The sequence below is a fragment of the Aplidium turbinatum genome, chromosome 8, assembly GCF_918807975.1.
Source record: "Aplidium turbinatum chromosome 8, kaAplTurb1.1, whole genome shotgun sequence".
Lineage (NCBI taxonomy): Eukaryota > Metazoa > Chordata > Ascidiacea > Aplousobranchia > Polyclinidae > Aplidium > Aplidium turbinatum.
Genome location: NC_137479.1, coordinates 24,458,491 through 24,483,667, shown reverse-complemented (window position 1 = coordinate 24,483,667; position 25,177 = coordinate 24,458,491). Strand labels below are relative to the sequence as shown.

General features: G+C 36.2%; 2 protein-coding genes across 2 annotated transcripts; one reads left to right on the top strand and one right to left on the bottom strand.

The window, feature by feature from the left end:
• Positions 1-60: 60 nt before the first annotated feature.
• On the bottom strand, positions 61-13,730 carry LOC145775044 (protein phosphatase 1F-like). Its single transcript, XM_082586239.1, has 13 exons — positions 13,564-13,730; positions 12,596-12,702; positions 10,355-10,557; positions 9,507-9,695; positions 7,616-7,729; positions 5,534-5,657; positions 5,178-5,314; positions 4,816-4,996; positions 4,462-4,661; positions 3,917-3,990; positions 3,339-3,453; positions 3,024-3,089; positions 61-1,749 (listed from the first exon to the last, which is right to left on the bottom strand). The coding sequence occupies exons 1-13, from the start codon at positions 13,728-13,730 to the stop codon at positions 1,384-1,386; spliced, it is 2,043 nt and encodes a 680-aa protein (XP_082442365.1). The 3' UTR covers positions 61-1,383.
• Positions 13,731-19,559: 5,829 nt separating this feature from the next.
• Positions 19,560-24,717, top strand: LOC145775669 (intraflagellar transport protein 20 homolog). Its single transcript, XM_082587003.1, has 4 exons — positions 19,560-22,077; positions 22,592-22,677; positions 23,025-23,128; positions 23,326-24,717. Exons 1-4 carry the CDS (start codon positions 21,948-21,950, stop codon positions 23,402-23,404), a joined length of 399 nt encoding a protein of 132 aa, XP_082443129.1. The 5' UTR covers positions 19,560-21,947; the 3' UTR covers positions 23,405-24,717.
• The last annotated feature ends 460 nt before the right edge of the window (positions 24,718-25,177 follow it).

The following is a 25,177-nucleotide window of genomic DNA, read 5'->3' as shown; positions in this document are numbered from 1 at the left end:
TCTGGGTTTGTCACTCACAGACTGAATCGCCTATTGAAAACAAGACGATAAGCTATAAAACATGTGTATTTTTATGGAACAACTTTGAAAAAGCTTAACAATGCAACCCTATTTTTTATGCATTTGCATGTAGCAAAATGTACGCTATGGACAACCACGTAAAGCAGGATCCAACTTGACAATTCACTCACATCAAATAAAAACATTCCTCTTGTGGAGCTCAATTTCATTTTAGTCACCTTATGTAGCCTACGTCACAGTTAGTTTTTATCATTCTTAATAGCCCACTCTCTACAAGTCCACCCGTCGGGAAAATCAGTACTTTTGCAATGATTCGACATCTGTAGGCGTTGAAACAACACCAAAAATAGAATATCTGTCGGTGAAAATAAGCTTTCCAAACGTTCTGCAGCTGAACTGATTAAGCAAACTAAAGATTTATAAGAACATTCGAAAAAAGAACATCGAGGTTAAAAATAATATAAAGACCTCCTACTACTTAATATTGTTTTTAGTGAATATTTCAGATGCTAACAAAACTCAAAAAACGTATAAATTCTAACTTGAGAATCCCTCATTAAAATGGCTCTCTAAAAAAACAACAAAAATCACAAAGGATTCTTTCGTCCAACTGGTCTGACAACATCAAAGGCACTAACAAACGCTTCCTCCTCAACAAGGCATGCTGTGATTTTGCGGAAGATAAATAAGAAATCGTGTAGATGAAAAATTTCGATAAATCAGTGGAACCTAGATGCAAAGAGTGCACCAAATAATCGATGAATTGTATGAACTGAAAAGTTGATATTAACTTGGCAGTTACCAACAACCCAGCTTGGAAAATCCGTCTACACGTTGATTCAACGTTTGTAGGCGTTGAATCAAAGTAAAAAGAATGGATTTAACCAGCTGGGGATGCTATAATGACATGACGAATGTCGAACAAGCACGTGCAAAAAAAAGCATATACCGAGCACAATTCTTCGTTAATACTAAAAACAAAATTGTGATTCACAATAACAGCAATAGGACATGATATTTACAAATAGAAAAATATAAGATATAAAAATCCAACTACGATAACTTCGGACAAACTGCACCAAACAAAAACGCTTAGCTTAGCAAAGAAGCCAAAAATCATATAATAATATCTTTCATGCTGACTGGGTTACTACACATAGCCTACAAGTCGCTCGATGTCCCCAGATAACAAAAAATTCATCATTGTTACATTGATTCAACGTATGCAGACGTTGAATCAATGTAAAACTGACGGATTTTGCTGTCTGGGTCTGAGTATGAACGAACCCAGCTAGCAAAAATTGCGTCTGGCGACGTTGGAACGATGTTAAAGAAACAACTTTTGCTGGCCAGTTGGTGACTTTAAAACGCAGAGCGGCTTCTTCTGCGTCCACGATATACTAATTTCACAATCTGACGATCATTTTTGATGTATTTTCTCTGGTGACGCGGTTTCAGAGAAGGAGACAGAGAGTTTATGATTGCAATTTCCGTGTTTTTTCTATCTTCCTCATGAGAAGCCAAACCGGGGTCATCTGGATTTGACTTGGAGTAACCTCTGTTTCCCGATGACGACCGATAGTAACCTTTCGGTTCACAGGTTACGACGAGGCTGGCACGATACGGGAGTCTTGCATCGGTGCGTCCTCTGATGTGTTTGCTAGGAGCACGATAACCAAGCGCTTTCCCGGGTGTTTCGAAACTCTTGGTTAAAGCGACTTTCCGATGCTGTTGAAACAATGCATTACTTAACACAAATGATGTACACACAGCTTATCACTTATTTCAGAGCAACATGTGTGGCGCTGTTCGAAACTAGGTTTTTCATAGTCAAAACAAAATTTAGATGAAGAAATCAAGAGCAGCGATTTTTTGCGTTGAGACAAAATAGGGTCCATGGGATAATTTGCAACCATCGACGTTACTGCGTGCACTTCACAAATATTTTGCAATTGAAAATAATTTGACAAAAAAAAAAAATAGATAACTTATCAATAATGTTATCACAACTTGTGTGAGTTTTTTCCTTTTTACGGCAACCATGTGACCTTCTTTTGATTTTGAAGTTACGTTCATACAAAAACTCCGTTTTTTATAAAAATTAAAAATGGCATCCTGACTTTCAAGGGGCATAAAAATAAATACGCCAACGAGAAGCGTTTCCACCAGAGTCCGTGTGTTGTTGCTGTCATCGCATTATTTACCGCGTGTTTTCTTACGGAACGACTTATTAGGCGGATCTTGCAGGATTATTTCTAAAGCATGACAGTGGGGTTTGGACGCATTTCGGTATAAAAACAGCAATCACAAAATACGCTATTGTAAACACACAACGATACCACCAAATTATTACACGCTTAAGAGTGTGAAAATATCTTTCAAATAAAAAGAGTAACTGTTGTAAGTTAACAAATACGATTTTCAGTGGTCCTTGAAAAAAATGGTCGCAAGTTCGTACATAGACTAATATGGTAAGTAACTTGTGTTCTTCTAGTGACTATAGGCTACTTGGTTACTTCCTGATGTTAAGGATGATACTTAGCGTTTGTTACCGACGTTTTGTCAGCCAGCACGACTGACTTTATCAAGGGGGCTGAAACAGGTAAACACAACCGGTTCAACAACAAACGGCACAATACAAAAACATACTGACGAAATGAATAAAGTAGCAAGACGTGGACTAATATGTTTTAAAGTTGGAATTACTTTTCTACTTAAAACACGTAAGCTTGAACGATTGGAAAATCGCTTTGAGTTAACAACAACATAATAAAAATGCTCTTGTGCTAAAAAGAAAAAAATTGCTTCGAAACGGAAGAAAAAATGTTCGCTTTGTACAATAAATTCGTTCCATTATAAAAGAGACTGCGTGCAAAACTCTGCAATTTTAAAATCTTATATGAATATATATCTAAATTCTAAACAGTGAACATTCTGTAACGGTTTGGCTATCTTCCAAAAGCAGTCTTATGTTATTGTGGCATATGATCAAACCAACTTACTTCATTTTTAGAAATTTGATTTGCAAAGATAGATGGAAGTTCACAAGAGGTTTTTTTCTCGGCTTTCTGGATAAACAAAATACAATATTAATAAGATATATGTGTATAATAAAAAACACGCTGCCAGATAGCAAATCAACGTCTGCAGACGTTGAATCAATGTAAAAACGGTTAATTTACTCTCTAGGCTATAACAATTGAAATCAAAATTATTTTTATGCATGATCCTTTGTTGCGACACTGGGCTTTTCTTGTTTAAAAACTAAAAAAAAACGTTGATCTGGCGACTACAAGGAAAATATATAACATCCTTGCCTTGTTGGTAGGAAACTCTATAAGTGACTCAATTGTACTCAAAGACAACAGGCTGCCTCTGGTATCTCTGCGGCGTAGTGGGGGTGAGGTATTGGGGCCGAAGCGATGCTGGTCACTGTGAAAAAAATACTCAGTTTGAAGCATAAAAAAAACGATTTTCAGCATTTTATTGCTAATTGGTACACACTGTCTCTCCAGTTTGCTGCAAAAAAGCCTGGTCTTCATCCTGAAACATCAGGGGCGGCCAGTTGTCGGCAGCGACTCTTTCAATTTTTAAGCTTCTCTTTGTCGAATTATTCTTTTCTGTGTCTTCCCATGTTTTAGCACACACACAGATCTTGAGGAACAATGTCTCCCACCGACCATTGAAGGCATTTAAAAAGCTTACCGAAAAATTATTATGTATATCAGTTTGTGGAAACACAATTATGCTCATACCCAGACAGCAAATCAGTCATTTTTTACATTGATTTAACGTCTGCAGACGTTGAATCAATGTAAAAAATGACTGATTTGCTGTCTGGGTATATGTATCTCAACATGGCTATCGTGTAAATTGAAATAAAAGTTGAACTTACTTCCCGAGCCTGGGATTATGTAAGGAGTGAGGTAATCTGGCGTGAGGTGAGGTTTTGGTTACGATGACGGCGCCCTGAAGGAATATGCGATTGTGAACATCAAGTCGCAATATGAGAAATATTCCAAGCAAATAGTAATGAAATATTAGCAATGATCTCTCTTTCTCACCATTTTGCTTCAAAAAAACCAGGTCTCATTCCGGAACCACATAAATAATAATATCAATGAAGTTAATATTAGTAATAACACATTCCAAACAAAAACAATCGAGAATTTTCACTTCAGCACTTCAAAGCCCTTAAAAGATCAAATTCATCGCTATCAGCTAACACAGTGTCAGGTGACATTGCGAACCACAACAAGTTAGCCTACCAAAAGTTATCACTGCGAGTGATGTAACAATAACAATGCAATTCAGTGCTGTTGCGTGTACGGCATATAAGAACATTGTTGAATATGGAAGGGGCAAACTTCGCAGTTTTCAAATGACATTATTAAGGCGCTAAAATAACACTTCGAAAATTGTAACAACACATCCCAGTACCTTATCATACTTCTTTTGTTGGGAGTTTCGGACATAATTTGTTAGAAGTTTATGAGGGACTTTTTGTTTATGTTCAAGGCCAACTTGAAGACCTTGCAGCACAGCGAGAGTTTCTGCTGTCTCTTCGGTAGTGTTGTCGGAGTTGTGAGAACTACTGTTATTGTTGTTGCTGTTTCCATTGACTGGGGGACTAGGGGCTTCTGAAACGCAATGAGAATTTCTCCATGGGTCAAACGCAATTGCACAGTAGCTTACACTGGATATAACTTTTTCGAGTGTTACTTGATTTTGTTCAAACTATACAGGAAAGTCCTTAGCACAAGATACGTCACAATTTGAAGCTTCTTGTCGGACCTGTGACGTCAGTTGCTTTGCTTGCTTCCGCCGGCTCCACGCTTTCGCCGAGATTCAAGTCGTTTCTCAGAAATATGACCATCACAGTGATGTTGTCGGAGGATCCCTCAGATTTCGCTTTCCAACACAGGGTTTCAGCAACGGATTGTAAATCTTTATTTTCGTTCAGATGCTCTCGGACCTGAAAATCCGGATGAAAGTTACGTTTCCGCAATTGCTATTGCAACTTTCAGCAAAAAAACTGCTAAGGCAAATTGTCACAAAAAAAAATCTGTTACCCAAAAATAACTTAAAATTTTAGGGCATAAAGCCACAGTGTACAACAGAATGACAAACAATATTAACAGTTTTCAACAACTTACCAATCGAATTAAGTCATCTCCATTAAAAACATCCCAAAAACCGTCGCACGCCAGACAAAGAAAATCCTCGTTCCCCTCCAGTGGTATACTGACCGCGTCAGCTTCTCCGGTCACAAACGGCTTGTGGTCGGCATCGCCTGCATTAGCAAGGACAAGGTTGACAAACGAAAAAAAAATGATAAAAACGGATTGTATGGGTAGAACAGTCAATTGACTTTACCACGCAAAACTTTTGCACACACTGCCAATACATAGCTGAGCCCTTCAAATGTTCCTATATTCTCGCAACGCGCACTGCTTATTTCGTGCATTTCAAGTTCTTTTTTATGCATGGTACCCTACGAAAAATAACTTGCCAATAGCCCTTGAAACAGAGAGGCTTCCATTGACCCTCCAAGCTCCAAACCAAACAACGCAACCTCCCATGTCTTCAATCCGCTGTTTCTCATCTTCACGCTCAGGTTTGTGAGGACTCATGATCTGTGAAGGACTGTTTGAAATTATAAAACACTGGTGCATAGGAACGATAGAAGAAAAGATCAATCGTTTTCCACTCTACTCTAAGATTCAGCACCGCTTTACGCTTACCCTGTCGACAAAGTACATAACAATGATAAATGGCATTACAGAAAATGACATCGAATCAGAAAATACTGTATATATAATTAGGGTGATTCATAAATTGAAATTTTTTTTAATTCAATGGGGCACCCTCTTGTATCGTGTCAATACCTGAAAAAATAATCCTGTCAAATTTTTAGGGCAATCGAAAGCATTTTTAAGGTTGCTACCGACTTTGAAAGCTGCATATAATACACAAATGAGTCATTCCATATCAACTCAACGTCAACGGGGTGTACAAGCTCGACCGTCTTAGATTTTCTTGAAATTCACACTAAAGTTTCATATTGATGTATAATGAACACAAAAAAAATTTCAGCTCATTATCTCAAGACGTTTAGACCTTAAAGCCCTTCAAAGTCACCAAGGTCCCTCAAAATGGGTTCGCATGTACATTTTCCTCCATGTTTGGGTCTTCATAACTTTTAATCTAAAACATTTACAAAGCTGAAATTTGGTATTCTGATTAAGAAGCAGCCCTAGTTTTCATATCTACCACCAAAATTGCTAATTTCAAATTAGTTTTAGATATAGAACCTTTCAAAAATTGAAATTTTTTACATTTGAAATTTTTTTATCAATTTTTGATGTCCGCTGTCTCCCGAACCATCTTTACACCCTCCAAACTTCAATAATTTCACATTTGTTCAGTGTCAGTCTCATGGGGGTTAATTGCCAACTAGTATAGATTAATGATACGCGAAATGGAGTTTTGTGACTATTGGTTACGTGACTATTGGATTATGTGACTATTGGAGAGATAGCGGACATCAAAAATTGATAAAAATTTTTCAAATGCAAAAAATTTCAATTTTTGAAAGGTTCTATATCTAAAACTAATTTGAAATTAGCAATTTTGGTGGTAGATATGAAAACTAGGACTGCTTCTTACTCAGAATACCAAATTTCAGCTTTGTAAATGCTTTAGATTAAAAGCTATGAAGACCCGAACATGGAGGAAAATGTACATGCGAACCCATTTTGAGGGACCTTGGTGACTATGAAGGGCTGTAATTTCTAAACGTCTTGAGATGATGAGCTGAAATTTTTTTGTGTTCATTATACATCAATATGAAACTTTAGTGTGAATTTCAAGAAAATCTAAGACGGTCGAGCTTGCACACCCCGTTGACGTTGAGTTGATATGGAATAACCCATTTGTGTATTATGTGCAGCTTTCAAAGTCGGTAGCAACCTTAAAAATGCTTTCAATTGCTCTAAAAATTTGACAGGATTATTTTTTCAGGTATTGACACGATACAAGAGGGTGCCCCATTGAATTAAAAAAAATTTCAATTTATGAATCACCCTAATATATATACAAAAAATATTTGCGTTGCATGTATAGTTTTTAAACTAACCAGGGTTGCAAGCTGGATTTAGAAATCTACAGCGTTATGACTTTACTAAACAAACATCAATAGAAAGGCCTTGATAACCGATTAACAAAGATATACGTGTGCAGAAAACAGGAAACACTTAGGTGAACTAAGTGCCGTACCAATGTGTAGTCATCCTTTATTGCCATACAATCCACACTGCAGCGTGTCTATCACTGCAATGTATTTGCTATGCCAAAGAAAGGAGGCTGCTTGGATTGAGTGATCAAGCAGTAATGGCGTTGTTCCAGTGGAAGCATTTATTAACCCAAATAGCAAGTCAGTCGCTTTTTAAAAAACGACTGACTTGCTGTCAGTGAAGTAGATTAGTAATTAAAACAAAAACATAATAGTTATACCCACATCATAAACAAGCGTTTTAGAAAGTTTAACCCTAGTATATAAACGACCTAAATAGACAAATAAGCACAAACGCACGGTAAGTGGCTTTCCATCTCTGACCAACACAGCTTGGCTGTCGCCGACCCAACTGACGTGTAACTCTTTTTCCGCTATCACTGCCACTACAGCTGTAGTTCCGCTGCGTAATCTCTGTGGATTGGATATCGTTATGAGTTATCGACAAGTCACTTTCAAAGCGATATGCCGTTAATGCTAAGTTTGAATTATTGAACCATTTTAGGCAGCGGTTCTTAACCTTTTGCCTTGTCGGCACCACCTTGAAATTACCAACCAGTTCTCGCACCCCCTCTTAGGATTGGCTGAAAAGTAATAGTCGCCTATAGTTCGAAATTTTTGTTGAAACCTGGTAAAACAACTTTGCTTCTTACGTCATATTATAACAAACTTTGATAATTCAGCATCCCCGCACCGCTTAGGCACAGGTCTCGCACCCCTGGTTAAGAACCAGTGATTTTAGGGTTAAACAGCACAGTAGACGGAAGAGTGTAAGTTTTGATGAACATCTTTGAAGTCGAAGAATGAAAATACGCAATGGGACCATTAACATAACACAGTGTGCGATGGTGAGGCTATTTCAATTTGTAATGCTTTGTGATAAGTTGAGCAACTTTGCGAGACGAAAATAGACAGCACCATTTTTCATGCTGGAAGAAATTCATTTATGGATAGAACTTTCTCAACAGAATGCAAAAAATACTGAAGTGCACATCACGCCTGAATAAAGCTGTAACTAAATACGATAACTCGGGAGAGTTTTATTTGCGTTCCTTCAAGTCAAAAGAAGTAATATTTGCATTCAGACGTTCCCATCATCGAGTTTAATTTGCGCTAATGGGAATGGCCGGGAGAAAGGAATGTTTGTTGATCTTTGACCATATCTTGGTAAATGTAATTGTAGATCTCAAAACGATAAATCATTGCGAAACATTTGACCAATGCGCGATAGATGAAAGTGGTGCGTCAATCCAAAGGATATTCACACAGTTTCACAAGCTTAAAACTGCTTTTTGTACTAAAAGGCCTACTACCAACGAATGGTCAGTACCATTTTACGCCATGGCAGCATGATAGGCTATTCCCGGACAGCAAATTAATGCAAACCCCAATGATTTTCTTTCTGAGTTGCTAACGTCTACCTTTTCAAATATACAAAACAATGATTGTGACAATAAAGACGCTTTCTTTTCATGCATATTATTAACATCCACCATCGTTCTTGTTTTCGTTCAACACCCAGAACCACTGAACCAGTCAACAAGAACTAATCTAACTAAAGTCGTTCGTTTAATATTATCCTCCAGAAGGTCAGAACATTGTTAAATGTTAGATGAAAAGAAACAACATTAAATCACTGAACTTGTGACTGAATTCTGAAGTGCAATGGCTTTATCAAAGTGCTTTAATTTATTCCATCTACGTCAACGTAACGTGAATACAACTAAAATCGGCGTGCAATGAGTCAACGCTCACATTCCATTCTTTATGTAGTTGTTATCATAGCAACCAAACAAGGCTTGAGCAAACTCACAGGACAGCATGTGATGTACCAGCTGCTTGTATTGACAAAGTAGTAGTTAAACAAATCGGTTGTTGATTAAAACAAGGGATATGATGTACTCGAGTTAACCTATTTGCTTTGCGCTGCCATGAAAGAAAAAGTTGCCGATTTTCTGATGTGGGTAGTAGTGTAAACTGAAGGCGAGCTGGATTGCTTTTATGATGCAGTGAGTAGGCTAAAGTCAACAAAGCAGCAGCCAAGACACGCCTCCTTTAATTTAGCCCGAATCATTTTGTAAAAGAAATACGTTTATAAGTGCGTTAAACCGCTGCTCGAACTAAGCAAATTGTTGAAAGTGGATGTGCAACACTGCAGTAATGGTCTTCAGCGTAACCAACGCGCAATTACCTCTAGTTTTGCTTTTGCGCAAAAATCTTTATCCGTTTCAAAAATACTTGATTTTAAAGCTTCGCTAATGTTGCTATGAAAGTCTTCCTGTTTTGCGAATTTCAAATAGAGCTGTTTGGCAGCATAAACAGAGGCATCTAGTCCACCGTGGCCATCATATACTGCATACCATTGCATTGGAGGACAATTCTGCAAAAATGCGTACATGTACTATAGTTACGTATATTGCAACTTAAGCAAAGCAAATACTGTTGAAAATAAAGAGCTCTGGAAACAGACCCTAACCCAGCTCCGAAAAGGATAACTGTCATATGTGATACTTTGCATGATTTAATACAAATGAGTTTATTTGCACACGAGTCAGTTCAATCATAAACAGCTAAAAATCGATTACGATCAGCTAGATCATCTTCAGTTTAGCTTATTCAAATAGAATTATTCATTACTTATTCAGGTAGAATCATTACTCATTCTATTTGAATAAGCTTACTTGGCTAAGCTCTAGTCTACTACATGCTAGCTGATCAAAGTCGATTTTTTGCTGTAAATTATGGTTGAATTGACTCATGTGAAAACAAATTAAATTTGTTTTTACTACAAGACATGTAACCAAGCTTCTCATATCAAGCATTGTTGTGGGTTTGACACCTGTCAGAAGATTTCATTTTATTGAGACTATACTTCGTATTTAATACTACATTTCGTCAGCATGGCAAAGTTTTTACTAAAAACCATCAAAAATGTAATTTTAAAGACATTCAGAAACAGTTTGCTATGGACAATAAAACATTTTTATGCATATCTGTAATCATAGGTTTAGCTGATTAAATAGATATAGACTCCATTACCTCAAGACCAAGCAGTACGTTGAGATTTGTGACGACAGAATGACGATCTTCCATCTTCCTTCGTGTGTTTTTAATTCCGTATTCAGAACATTGCGGAGGGACCGGAAGTTTATTCAAAAACGATGGCAGAATATTTTTCCATTTAATGCAAACAGCATGAATACATGCGAAGACAAGATGTGCAACTTTGGCAGTATCATAAACTGCACAAGAAAAATCAAAACTAGATAGGATACAAGTCAGGAATAATCTATCAGATTACACATGGTTATTCTTGTAATGAGCAATTAAATCTCAGCAAATGCGGTTGAACAACGTACTTTATATCATTTCATGGTTTGACATTATTGGGATGAAAAAAGCAGTGAGAGCAAGCAAGAAAAAAGAATGCTTCAACACATCAAGGTCCAATAAACAAGGTGACAAAACCATAAAACGTTTAAAGCACCAATGTGTGGGTGCAGTGTATGTGACTATTTGATTAACATATTATATAGTTTAATATTGAGTAATTTTGTGTGATGAAACAGTTTGTGTGATTAACTGGTATGCAATTTACCAGTTATAATACATCTATCTATAGTCGGAATGGCCCGTTTCGGTGAGTCCGATTCAGTGAGTCCGATTCGGTGAGTCCGATTTGGTGAGTTTCCTATTTGGTAATTTTTTTTTAAATTATTGGGTACCGTAGCCTAATTATCATTGCCGTTTCAGGGTTAGGGGCTGGTTTTTTTTTCCGGTCATTTATCAGTCATTGACCGATTTTTTAGCAAAATGTCCGAAAAAAATATAGTCAATTCGGTCAAAATGTCCAAAAAAAATATGTAGTCAATTGACTATGTATGACCAAAAATGACCGAAATAAATAAAAAATGACCGAATTTTTTCAAGTCATTTCGAACAAATGACCGAAAAGTCTCAGCAAAAAAAAACCCAGGTTAGGGGTAGGGGTTAGGGTTGGGGGTTATGGTTAGGGGTAGGGGTTAGTGGTAGGGCTTAGGGTCTTATTTCAACGTTTAGCGACATTAAAACGATGTAAAAGCGGCAATGATAACTAGGAGGCGTACCCGATAATTTTCAAAAAAAAATCCAAAAAATCGCTGAATAGGAAACTCTCCGAAAAAGGCTCTCACCGAATCGGACTCACCGAATAGTAGCAGACCCATCTATAGTAGGCCTAGGTAAGAAACATGTCTGTAGCTACCACTAATACAAAACTAAAACAAACATAAAAAAATACTAAAGCACACAACATACACCAATCATAGTTGTATATAACGTAACTTGTAGTAGATTCAATGTCTATACCTGACAAGCGCGGATCTAGGAGTTTTCTTTGGGGGGGGCCAGAAAATTTGAAAATGAATTAAAAAGTAAGAAAAAGAAAAAACAGATATGAACAACCAGTGGGGTAGCCAGGAATTTGGGGGGTTTGACGGCCGGCGGGCAAAGCCGGACGGCGTGTTCGCCGAAGACGACACCCAGCGACGGGGGGTCTGGGGGGCCTCCCCCAGAAAATTTTGAAAAATTACTTTGAATTTGGTGCATTCTGAGAGCATTTTCAACAAAAATATGGGTATAAATATTCCTGTGAAATGGTGCTGTCCGGTGGCATAGCAAAAGGATAAGATCATGTTTTCTTCGGCATTTTTTCGGTAATAAAGCTAAGTCTCTATGTTTTCTTGTTGGTAATTCCTGGCTGAGATGTTTGAATGTTTGGTATTGGCAAAACTCGCTCTTTTAAAGCAGTTTCGCTTAAAATTAGGCAAACTTTGTTTTAGAGACATGGAGACTGAAAGCATCATTCTCAATATCGTGACGTCACACGCATGCCAAAGGGGGGTTGTAAGTCCGCTGTGGGACTAATATCAGCTGTTTAGAAGCATATCAAACCATTCAACAATTTCTCATAAAATTTCGGGGGGGGCCCGGGCCCCTTGGGCCCCCCCCCATAAATCCGCGCCTGATACCTGATATTATTTCTTGAGATTGCCATTCATCTCAAGAAAAATGGTCACAAGCAACTTTACTTTACAATTAAACAGATGACTGACAATAACTGAATAGAATAGTATCATTCAAAACAAATACAATACACTAATAGGATTGAATAATGCTATTCAATCCTATTGTCAGATATTGTCAGTCATCTGTCTATGGTATTGTAAAATTACTTCTCTCCAAAAGCAATAACTTTACTTTAACAAATTACAGTTTTAGCAAATTTAAAGTGACAATTACCTTTTTCTTCGCTGTCATTCGGTTGTATCAATGATGACAGATCTTCACATAAAACATCATCGACTGCTTTTCTTGTTAAGGGCAATGCAAAAATACTGGGGCAGGAACTAAAACATTCACAATAACCCATTAGCCTATTATTGACTTCATAAGATTTTTAGCATTATTAATGCACCAAGTATTGTATAAAATCGACAGGATGTTACAGACACATCCTGATATGTAGATGTAGATATTGGAGAATCTCACAATTAACCACAGTGTATAAACTTGTAAATTTCAAACCAAAAACAAGACAGAAAACTTCACCTTTGTTAAGTGATACTGATAGAAACAGAAACTATGCTTGTGTAGAACAATCCTCTTACTACCAGTATATATTTATGTTGTTATGATTTCAGTGTATATATATTTCAAAAAAACTAATGTCTATGTCTTTGACATGCTGCTCAAATTCAAAATGTCATAGTTTCAGTGAAAAAAAATATTGTAGGAAATTTCTGCAATCCTGGGTAGCCTATATAACATGTGGGTATATAAGACGTTTTCAAGCAAGAACAATTTTCACTGGATGGTATTCTTACGAAAAAAAGGGTATGCTCACAAATTAACATTCTAATTAATGATATGAGTTTCAATATCATGTCTATCTATCTTGTCAGTATAACAATTGTGTTAAACAATCTTGGAATTTAATAAGCTTTGTGATAAAAACATCAGGCAAAAAATTTTTCAGTCATATGAACAATGAACATGTGCTTTCACCAATTTTTGCATATTAATCTCATAAAGATATCATCCACATCGTGAGAATTAATTCATGGCCTGCATCACCAAAATTGGTTAATGATGACACAAAAGTGTATTAAACTTTACTTATTGTGTCTACTCGCTTGGTATATCACCAGCATGTAGATTTTTTCATTTTAAGAAAAGTTTAACCACAGAACAAGTAAAATTTAAGTTACCAAGATTTTAGATGTTGCATAGCAATGTCAATACATTCTCCTTGGAGCTCATCTTCTCTTGTAACATTGTTTAAAACACGAAATGGAAGAGTTTGATCACTACCAGCAGGATTTTCATGATTTTCAAGATATTCGCTTAAAAAATTAACAAATGAATCAGTTTCCATTTTTTATTACCCTGTTTGAACATAAAATATTTCTAAGTAAAGCTAATGAAAAAAGATGTATCTTGTAATCAATGACAAAATATAAAAAAATCGCTTTAATAAGCCTGGTTAGTTACATTTAACTAAATGAGAAATCGATGCAATAATACAATGCTGGGGTTTAAATGAACATAAAGTAGAAACTGGTAAAAAAATATGCATGTCTGAAAACTTTGACCACAAGAGATTAGGGATGGGCAAAATAGAATAATTAGCTATTCTAGAATATTCTAGAATACTGAAACCGAATATAGAATACAGATATGTATTCTAGAATAATTGACAGTTTTTACCATCGACACATTTTAATGATTTTTATGACTTTACAAAAACAATGAACATCACAAAAATTGCTTATCGCAGTGTAACTTTCACCAGTCAAACGAGATCTCAACTTGGTGGCAGTTAAACCTGCACTTGAAAAACATCTCTCTGAAGAAGCAGATGTAGCAGGTACACAAAAATATTTTGAAACTAACTGACAGAAACAAGAAAATTGGTTTTTGTTTTGCTTTCCATCAAACAAGGGCGTTTTGAAGAGATGTAGTGAATGCTTTCAACAACGTGAGATATGTGTCTATTTCTGAAGCAGGGGAAGCCAAATTTGCTGATTCATCTTCACTACTGCAAGCAGCATCTTCAATCCCACAGCTCAACAAGTTGTCCATGTCACTGTACTGGCATGTACGGTATTGCAGGCCCGTAGCCAGCCGGGGGGCCTCGCCCCCCACCTAAAAATTGTTGCCCCCCTGGCAAAATCCCAACATTCTCGAGCAACAGCTACAATTATAATGATTTTGCCCATTTAAATTTTTCGGCCCCCCAAAAAAAAAATTGCCCCCCCCCTTGCTCTGCGGCAGTACAGTAAAAGCTAAGACAAACCCCCGTACGTACTTCAGCAGGGAGGGTCGCTAATTCGCACATCCTGTGGTCGACGTTGCCCTGCATACGAGAGTGGGAGCTCACGATGTTGGGTAGCTTAGCGAAGGCAAGTCGACCGTTGTATTCTACCAGAAACAACTTAGGTTTGTGGTACCGAAATAGAGAAAAATCCTGAAAGCGGATTAAGCTGTTTCGTACCACACTTCCGCAAGACTGTGAGGACTACAAAGCGCTTGACAAGAAAGATCTCTTTAATGCGAACAATGAAACTCGTGCGTTTTTCCGACGCCGCATCGCACTGAATCGATAAACAATTCTACTTTCGCTGCAGCGAATTCGTTGCGATCAAACGGACTATTACGAAGTAGATCGTTAAAGCGGTTTCAATTATCCGATTTCATATGCATTTTGAAACCGGTTAGACTCTACAACCGGTTATTCTATATTCGGTATTCTATTTTGCCCATCCCTACAAGAGATGTAATATTACGTCGTCTATTTTTTATTTTTGTGAGATGAAGACGTAGGTCTACCAGACTAGTTTGAATGCAAGCGTTTCAGCAGCCAAAATTTAAGCCGTAAATATTAGTATGCGTATGATTGGCCACCTTTTTTTCTATTTGGTTTGCTCTCAATCTCTTTTTTTTCATTGTCACAGAGTCTCTGATGTTTCCCGATTGCGAGTTTGCTAGGTTTGGGGTTTTTCCATCAAATTGGACTCTTTTTGACCTTGGCTGGTGTTTTATTTTCAAGTTTGGAGGCTGGCAAGTTTTTTGGGATATTTTTAAATTATGTGTTATTTGTTTAGTATTGATTTTGCATTTTCATTTACAAATGGCTCTCAAAATCTGTGTTTTTTGACCATGGTGAATTAAAATTCAAATGCGTTTGAAACACTGCTTTAGCCATTGTATGAATTTTTGAATGCTGAGGGTGAACAGAACATTGATACAATATAGTCTATAATAATCAGACTGTCAGGCTTCAGTCGCCAATATCTTAGACCACAGTTTCAAGAGCGAGTTCATTAATCACTGGTTCTCTACAATCAAGAATCAACATACACAAAATGAAAGCAAAACACGTTAGCACACATGCAGGAAAAAATGGTGGCGCAGTCAAAGTGTTAATTTAAAAAATCAGAAACTAATTAGTTTACCACATATTAATAGCTTTTAAGCTGACTACCGGTAATTCAGATAAATTTATACCAACACATACAAACCCAGCAAAGTTAAAAAATAAATTTAAAACAAAGAACATTAGGACAAACTTTGAAGCTTGTGTACAAGTCTCCGCCCTGGTCATAAATGCTATGACATAACTATTTTTCAAAGAATGGAATTAACTAAAACATAATAGAGTGAAGTGTATAACCAGCATTCAAGAGGTCTATAACTAGCTTCCCTTTTCTCGATGATTTTTTAGCCCTAACCTTCAGGGTTAGGTGAGGGTTTTGGTTGGGGTTAGAAAATAGTAAAGCAAAGGTAAAGTAATCAAGACAAAAAAGAGCTACTTCGCCCTATATGTTTGGTCAATTTCAAGCTATGACATCATGATATTTTGCCTAGGGCGGAGACTTGTACACCAGCTCCAAAACGTTAAATTGATTTGATAATGGTCAAAAAACAAAGGTCTTAAACATTAAGTAAAGCATTTAATACAACTAAGTCTCATAGCTTACTGAGTAGGCTAGCCTACTACAGTATTTGGTTAATACGATATTCTTCTTCACTGGATGACAATTTCAGTTTGGAAGTGGCTATTTTTCCATAATCAGGTGTTGCCAGAGTTAGGATTAAAGTTAGAAAGGGTTAAGGTACCAGACTACCAATAAGGGTTAGAGTTAGGAAAAAGATTAGGGTTTTGATCTTCCCAGGACTAAAAAAAATTTCCAAAATACAAGTTTTTGTTTCCAACAGCTTTAAACTTTTCTCAAGTTAGGGCAGAATTCCTTATCTGGTAACAGTATTGAGGCTATTATTACACTATATAGTGTAAATATAGCCACAGCCTTTCAGTTTACTCATACTGATTCTTCAAAAGCTGAGGTTGGCTGGAAAATAAAAGTCTGAAATTTTCTGATGAGACTGAATCAAGATAGGAAGGCAAAAATTTATTTTATTTCATTTCAGATGTAAAATCGCAAATGCTGCTTTCCCTACCCATAAAACAACCTCGATTCTTCATTCTTCAATTCAATTTCAATATTCTATTACAAGATTCAGGAAAGCAATACAAATCAGCGCTGCCAAATATTTAACACAATCCATCAAAATCTTTCAAAGAACTACGGTAGCTCTAAAAAGTAACCCGGTTTCTTCAAGTTTAACATCAAATTGGTTTCATTACAATATTTGAGTTGCATAGCTGTACTAATTTTTCAAAACCGGGTTTTTCAAAAACAAAAGAATACTAAAGTATTTTCATCATACGTCTGAAATTTATGGTTAAGCATTTAAGCAACACAATGCATGAACAGTTATCTGATTTCCGAAACATAGCCTACTAGCTGGAGGGAATAATTTCAAACAAACTACAAACCAAAGCTTTCACCCTTTGCTTACCTATACCAATGTTTTAAAATTTCTGCAAGTATGCAAAACTGCTTATTAAAAACTCTCAGAAGTTTTTGCATTATAAGTCTGGAGATAAAAATTCCTAATTGACTTTTTTTTTCATCTGGCAATTTTCATTGGAAATAAAATAAATAAAATAGAAATCAGGCATAGCAACGAAAAAACCTGATGTCTGAAAATCTGATCAAAAAACCTGATGATTATCGATATTATGAAATATCTTACACAAAGCATATAAAAACCTACGCAAAGTAAAAAGTACTGGCGATATGAAAGAGAGGAAGATTTTTATGTCATCTGTTGTGAAAATAGTAGGTTACGATACAATCATTAACAGTACCGTAGTCTACATATTAAATACGGTACTACTACAACAAACTAGATTCCACAACAGACAGGAAGCAGCGACCGATTATAGCAGTCATCAAGTCAGCTGCTTTCCGTCTTCCTAATGTGCCAAAATGTGTTTTTTTAGACTCATCAATAAAAACAAAATTCAAAAACATTTTTTACTTTTTGATCGAAATATGATAGGCCCTATATTTATTGCAGTGCATTTTTTTTGCAATTAAATTACACTTATAAAAAAAATAGGCCTAGCATACATTTTTTTTTTTTTTTCAAAAGCTGTTGTTGTTGTCAATGGCATTGAATAAAATTATCTTCCATTGTATCGTGTTAATTGATTCGGTTCGTTGCATTTTTTTACATGGCTTTCAGTTTTTGTTATGAAGTAAAAAAAATAATCTTGCGTATTCGGATTTGTTCCATTTCGGACCCCGATATTGCATTGTGCCCCGCCAGTTAACTCGACCGAAACGACAAACGATAATACGTCTGTAGGTGATCAAGCGTGAAATTCTTTCCTTTTGGTAGCATAGTTTTTCTGTAGTTTCCTACAGTGTTGTCAGATTGGGCGATTTATCTGCAATTGGGCTACTTTTAGTTGGGCTTGGCGCCAAAAAATGTTGGTTTGCGACTTGCGCTTTTTTGGGCTACTTTCAGTCTCTGATTTGGCGCGAGACGGCGCTTAAATTTGGCAGAATTTTAAGTTGTTTGACAGTGAATTTTGAGTTGGCAGAACTGAATAATTGGTAGAATCCGACCAGCCTTTGAAAATGTTGGTAAAGTTTCGGTTTATTACGGAAAAAATGACGTTATTTTTTTGATTCGGCATGAGGATTGATTTTACTGCTGACCATTAGCAGCTTTGACTGTTGTTACAGCAATGCTGTATTCATTTTCATCCGGGAGAATGGAAGGACTGACCGGCGAGTGGCGAAAGCGAAATTGCACTTGTATCGAATATCGGAAATTATAGGGTAGTTATGATCTTGGTTTAGTACCGTACCATAATTTTTGAAGCTTTTATTGGTGTCTAAGCTATAAATTAAAGTGGGAAAAATTGAATGTCAGTGGAGAAACTTACTGAATGTAAACTGGTCTTCCTTGTATGATTAAAAAACAATGATAGATTCTTGTATTTTTTGTATCAAGGTGTACGAGTTTAGAAATGCTGCAGGGGAGTATAAATTTAGAGAAGTTGCTCAATTGGCACTAACAATGTAGCCTATACCAATCAGCAATGCATTACGGTAGTTGAGCGAGCCTTTTCGAGAGTTTCTGCAATCAAAACCAAACTGCGAAATCGTATCGGACTTCAACTTTTGTCAGCGATTGTGAGGATCAGAACTTTGCTGCAACAATTGGAAAAATGCTGTTTGATCCCCGGTCATCAATGCGGAAGCATGACAGCTCTATATATGAATATGAAGCTTCAGCAGTTGATGATAGAATTTTGTTGGGTGTTGGTTCTTGGTAGTTCATCTGAGTTGACGGGCTTATGCTATGCATTAGCATCTACTATGGAACCATTTGTATCTTGAATTTGAAAATAGGAATTTGTATGAAGTCTGTATAGCATTGGCTCGTCTAAGTTTTTTTCTATTGAACAATGCTTGATTCAATATTGAACATTGTACCTATTCAAAAAGCGAAGTTTTTTTCTATTGAACAATGCTTGATTCAATATTGAACATTGTACTTATTGTATGTTGTATTAATGTATGTATTTTGTATCTACACAATCAGCATGATGGACAAAGATGTTGCTTTGTCCATGACTCTTGGGGGCATGCCCAAAAACCCCCCCTAGAAAGCCTGCGCCTTCGTTGCTCAACCGTCGACGTCGCGACGGCAAATTGGGCTACTTTTAAGTTGCTTTGGCGCATTTTTGGGCTCTTTTTTTAAAAGAAATCTGGTAACACTGGTTTCCTAACTTGTTTGTTGAGGCTACTCTGCTATACGGTTATTGGCTTAAAGGCTCTCACTTCAATACAAAAAATGCTCATTTAGATTTAGCTGCATCTTAAAGTTTTAAGAAAATGTTAATATAGTCTTTTGTTTTGGGGACAGCATAGGTGTAGGCTTCTAAACCGGATCAAGGGAATATTCGTCAAGCGCTAACCCCGATAGCTCAGTTGGTTAGCGCGTGATTTCTGGAACGAAAAAGCTTCAAGATCAAGCGGCGCTGGTTCGACTCTCGGGGTGTGTGTTTGAGCAACGCACGTTAAGGACTGCTCTCCATTCAGCGGCATCCAATGGATGGAATAGTTCCCCGGCAACAAGACTTCAACAATCGGAAACTTCACTCTGTCAATCTCTGTGACCGGGCCTGCGTCAGTGATTCAAAGCCTTTACAAGTATGCGAAACTGCCAAGATTAAGCTTTCCCAGTCCGAGGATAAAGATTCAATCAATCACATATATGAAGCAATCCTACTTGAAATAAGTTTTAATTGGAAAATTGTTTGTTAATAGAGGCAAGGAATTAAAACAATGTACCGTACTATTTTTATTATAAAGTAACACAAAATTACATGCAGTGGTTATAGTTACCATTAAAGATATCTAAAGAAAAAGATATGAAGGCTCACAGCGATAGCTTATTCTCACGACACTAGAAGGGCAGCAGTTAGTACCATGTTAACCATGCAGCTTTTTTTTAATTGCAGAAAGTTTTGTAATGCAGCTGGTACAGTCTGTTACAGAAGGCAGTTAGCAAATGTTATGTAGAGCATATTTAAAGAATACTTGTTTGAAAACACAGTTGAAAGGTCACCAGTAAACCGTTCTTAACAAAGCCTTTGCATTATATGCTAGATGTAAAGAAAGTATAATAAATAGGTAGGCTAGTTGAATTAACAAGTAATTATGAGCATTCAATGAATATCTATTTGAACCATAGAGAAATAAAACAAAGTAACTTCAGCGGGTTTAACATGATGTATTACATACACAAATATAACATAATTAAAATAAACTCAAACGTTTTCGACACGTACATGTGTCCTCATCAGGAATTACATATCTGCAATATAAATAAAATGAAAATTGTAAGGTAAATTTGACTTTGCATTATAACTGTAACTGTATACTAACGGCACTCCAGACTGAAAAACACACAAACTGAACGAGTGACACAGGAATGATTACAAGTAAATTATACGGTGGAAACAGATCACATGAGGTGTAAACTACAGGCATTTGACAAACAATTAGAACACACACAATAGGAACGATGAGCCACAGGCGAATAACTGCCGGTTGAGAGACGGATTATTTCGTTTGATTCTTAAGGCTTCCATGATCTTAGTCTGAAATTCAGATCTGCCTCGAGAGATGATTTTAAATTGGTCGATCAAGACATTGTCAGTGCACGTTTCACAAGAGGTGATGTGCAATTAAAGAGCATCTTATGATGCAATTAAAAAGCATCTTATGATGATTGTGGTTTTGTTGTTTCTACTTGTTTTTTGTGCCACGTCTAGCTTTATGTTGTCACAATTAGCACTGACTAACTATTTATTTATTTTTTTGTTTTTGGAATGCCATTTCAATTGTGAGTAATGAAATTTTATTAAGTGTTTCAATTGTGTTAAAGTTTAAGAGTTTCTCCAGGTGAATGTATATTTTTGAAAAAGTGATGTGGTCCCATTTGTTGAGTGAAATCTTGTTATTTTGACTACCCAACTGTTTGCTATAAATAGCTTGGTCAAGTTTTGTTTTTATGTCTTCTAAGGTTATTTTGGGAGAGTGACTGATTGTACGGCTGTACGCACTACATTTTCACTGTTAATACTGTAACGACATTTTGTGGTTTTACAAATTAACAATACTGATTTCTAAAGAAAGCATTGTATAAATGTAGATTTTTAACTTTGGTTTTGCTATTTTTTCTTTTTATTAGTGCCAAGTTTATGTGCCGATGATGCATGCTCAAATTTGCGTTTTGTGACAATATACGCTTAGTACATGATGCCATGTTCTCTGCCGTAATTGTAATAAGCTAATTTTGCATTTAAGCATCTTCATAATTTCCTTTTTAAGTGCTTCATTAAGTAAAACACTTGGCAACCCAGTACCGTAGCTTCTGGGGCCTGGGCTCTTTGACTGCTTCACCAGATAAACACCGAATCCTCTTGATTTCAAAATATTTTTTAATCCCTAATGTTTCTTAAACTTGATCCCAAGCCATAAGCATTTATAGCCAAAATAAAGAAAAAAGATCAGTTAATCTGAACAATTGGAATTAATATATTCACCTATAAAATTCTGTCATGTAATCGCATAAACAATAAATGTGAAACTTGCTGCTCAAATCATTAGGCCAATAGGAAAACATTTAAAAAAAAATAAGAATAAACAAATTAAAAGCTATGAATGCTGAAGATGCCTTAGATAATGCTGGTCTTCATTTTGACGATTTGAACAAGCTGCGTGTTTTAGAACCAGAATCAGCTCAACAGACTTCTGAACTAAAAGAGGAATGCCAAGAATTTGTGTCAAGTATGCTATCCTAATAGTTTATATTCCATAAGTAGTTGTTGTCGCTTCTACCTTTTTCTAGACCTCTGCTATGTTTGGCATATATTGTTTTTTCGTTGTGATGGTCAGATATAAAACAAACTGAACTGAAAGTAGCGTCAATAAAAAATATCCTTAAGCAGTAATTTTCAGCTGGTTTTCTCTTAAAAATTTCTTCAGTGAGAGATTGAATTCTTCACATAAATGTATGCTCACAGTTATTCTGATGATTTTTTGTGAAGCTTGTTTTGCAAAATGAAGATCATCAATGTAATATTTTGTAACATTATCAAGCATTTCACTGCATATTTTTAACTGAATCCACACATTATCAGCAGACATCGAAGCAATATTAATGGCAGTCACATTTTTTCTTTACAATTATAAGGTGTTTGTAAAATTATGAATATTTTTGGTGTATATACTCAGAACAAAATGTAGTCTCGCATGTAGTTTTGTAAACAAAAGAAATTTGTTATTTGTTTTTGCTTCACAGAAATTGCAGACTTTCAAAAAATGGTGGGAAGTTTTGTTGACATCACTAATGATCTTTCAAAAGAAGTAGAAAAAGAAAAAATGAAAGTAAGAAAACGATTACTCAGCATGCTAGAAACAATTTTTTCATACTGATCTATTTGCCTGCTAGAAAGGAGGTATTTTTCAGAAAAACTTGGTCGCAAAGTGTGATTTATTTTAACATATTTCTGATGAACTGTTACTTTTTGTATACAAATAGGATGTAGCTGAAATATAAAGCACTGTCATCAATTTTCAAGTGATCTAAATGACTTTCACTAAATTGTACTTTATACAGAACTTTCTTTCATGACAAATTTAAAACCAAAGCTAGTTTGAAATAACGCAGTATAACTTCTGAAGTGTTAATTGTGGTTTGTAAGCTTTGTTTAAAGTATCATTCTTTCAATCAGGCTATTGGATCAAGAAACTTACTGAAGTCCATAGCAAAGCAAAGGGAATCTGAACAAAAACAACTCCAAGCCTTGATTGCCGAAAAGAAAAACCAGCTTGAAAGGTAATAAAGTCGCTACGTCCTGAATCATTTCTTTTAATTTGCCTATTCAATGAACTTTTTGATGGCTTGTCCGTGGTAAGACTATAATCACTATCAGTTATTTTGTTTTTAAAGGCTAGTTCGCTAATTAAGTCGTGCTTACTAGAACTACCTGTGGCATGTTTTTTTTTTCGTTATTACAATATTTGTCTTGGCAGGTTAAGAGTGCAGCAACAATCTTTGCAGAAACAAGAAATGGAACAAGTCGAATTTATTGATCAATTTTCGACAAATTAATTGTTTTCAACATTGTTTGCGCTCTAAGCATTGTCTTGACTTTGTAGCATTTAGCTTTGTACGGAGGGAAGATGTGCAACTAATCGTATTTTTTCGGCCATTTATTTTAGGTAAAAATTTTTATGACATGCAAATTACATTTCATTGACAAAAGTGAATTCAGAAACTGGTGCAAGCAGAAAAATGTATCGAACCAATCTATCTCTAGCTTGTCCATTGCACATTCATGCTTTTCCCGCACGGCGCCAAAATATTATAATCGCAATGAAAGTTTTTACTGTGATGTGCTCATTTTGTCATGTTTATATAGTTTCTCCGTTGATGTTTGTAAAAACGCTTAAAACTGATTTTTTATGAATGTATTGTATATCTTGCTTTTTTCTTTCGCCGAACAAGCTGAGTCATGCTGTTCCGAGTTTAGACTTCGTTAAAAAGTGTTCTGTTCATGTTACGTGAATAATTGTCATGGTAACAATCGTTTCTCATCGATTTGGTTATGAAATGCGATGGCAATGTTTTCACTTCAGCCTACTCACCTGACATGCGATTGCAACACAAGAGGCTGCTGTTGTAGCCGAGGATTTGGCTATTTGCAAGATTAAAGCCGATAACCTCTACGACCACGTTTAATGATACTCAGTGAAGTAAACGAAGGTTTGTGTAAAAAGGGAAAAACTGAAATAGAGGACACTAAATTTTGTGGCAAACTGCATTCAAAGAGTGACTCAACTTTTAACTTGAGAGGGGTACCTTGACTCATTAGTTGCTACTTGGCAATAAATCGCACAATGTTAAAGATAATAACTTTGACTTTTTATAAATATATTACACTATGATATCTTTAGTAGTAGTAGTCCAGTTTTAATCCGGTGATATCTCAGTTACCGAAAATAGCCGGATCTACCTCCAAGTGCTGCAATCGTCTTCAACCCTGCCCCCCACATCAATCTGTCTAACGCATCCTCTCTTGTCAAGCCCACCTTGCTGATTTCCTCCTCAACTTGCCTTTTCCACATTTCTTGTTTTTTATGACCCTCCACTCGCAACTCCAGCGCTCTTCTTAAAACATCATCTTCATCCCTTCTCAAAACATGCCCATACCACCTCACTCCATTCGCCTTCGCCAACTTATCAACATTCTCATTCAATCCAAGCAAGTTCTTCAGTATTTCTTTTGTCCATCAGCTTTATTGTTGTGAAAGTGTAAAATTTACATTCAGTTTGTCGAGTGGTTTGCAGTGCAACCAAATCCGCCTATTCAGTCAGCTTATCTTATTTAAATTTGTTTTTTACTTCATTATATTTAACGGTGGTGAAAATATCTTTCTGGATCAGTTGTTAGGTGGTGAGATAGAGAAAACCTGGCAAGTGATTTCTTAACGGCGCGGCGCATAAAGACGTTATTTTTTCGGGCCAGTTTAAGGCTAGGTGCTGTCAACACAGAAAACTAAAAGAATAGCATGACATGTTTTGTCTCATGTATTGAACTAGAACCAACCTACGTTTTCATCCTATCGCCAACATCTGTTTTATGGTGATCACTTTTTTAAGAAAACCTATGATCTAACTTGCAATCGGTGTAGCCTACAGATTTTTAAGCAGGTCATAGGCTACTGAGATCAACTTTATCTAAAAGTTGGCACTCGAATTTATAAGTTTAGGTTTTTGGACAATTTTTTCCCCATTTGCTAGAATTAATATCATAGCTCACTTAGGAAATTAGTTATCTAACTCTGAGAAGTTCAGAGTAATGTGGTTGTAATGATTGGTCTA

What these genes read in the sequence shown, in the direction of transcription:
- LOC145775044 (XM_082586239.1), bottom strand. Translation starts at nt 13,730, where the DNA reads ATGGAAACTGATTCATTTGTTAATTTTTTAAGCGAATATCTTGAAAAT. An exon ending in GAATGACAGCGAAGAAAAAG is followed by an intron (nt 10,558 to 12,595) that starts GTAATTGTCACT and finishes TTTCTTGTGCAG; the next exon opens with TTTATGATACTGCCAAAGTT. An exon ending in GCGCAAAAGCAAAACTAGAG is followed by an intron (nt 7,730 to 9,506) that starts GTAATTGCGCGT and finishes TCCAATCCACAG; the next exon opens with AGATTACGCAGCGGAACTAC.
- LOC145775669 (XM_082587003.1), top strand. Translation starts at nt 21,948, where the DNA reads ATGAATGCTGAAGATGCCTTAGATAATGCTGGTCTTCATTTTGACGAT. An exon ending in ATGCCAAGAATTTGTGTCAA is followed by an intron (nt 22,078 to 22,591) that starts GTATGCTATCCT and finishes TTTGCTTCACAG; the next exon opens with AAATTGCAGACTTTCAAAAA. An exon ending in TAGAAAAAGAAAAAATGAAA is followed by an intron (nt 22,678 to 23,024) that starts GTAAGAAAACGA and finishes TCTTTCAATCAG; the next exon opens with GCTATTGGATCAAGAAACTT.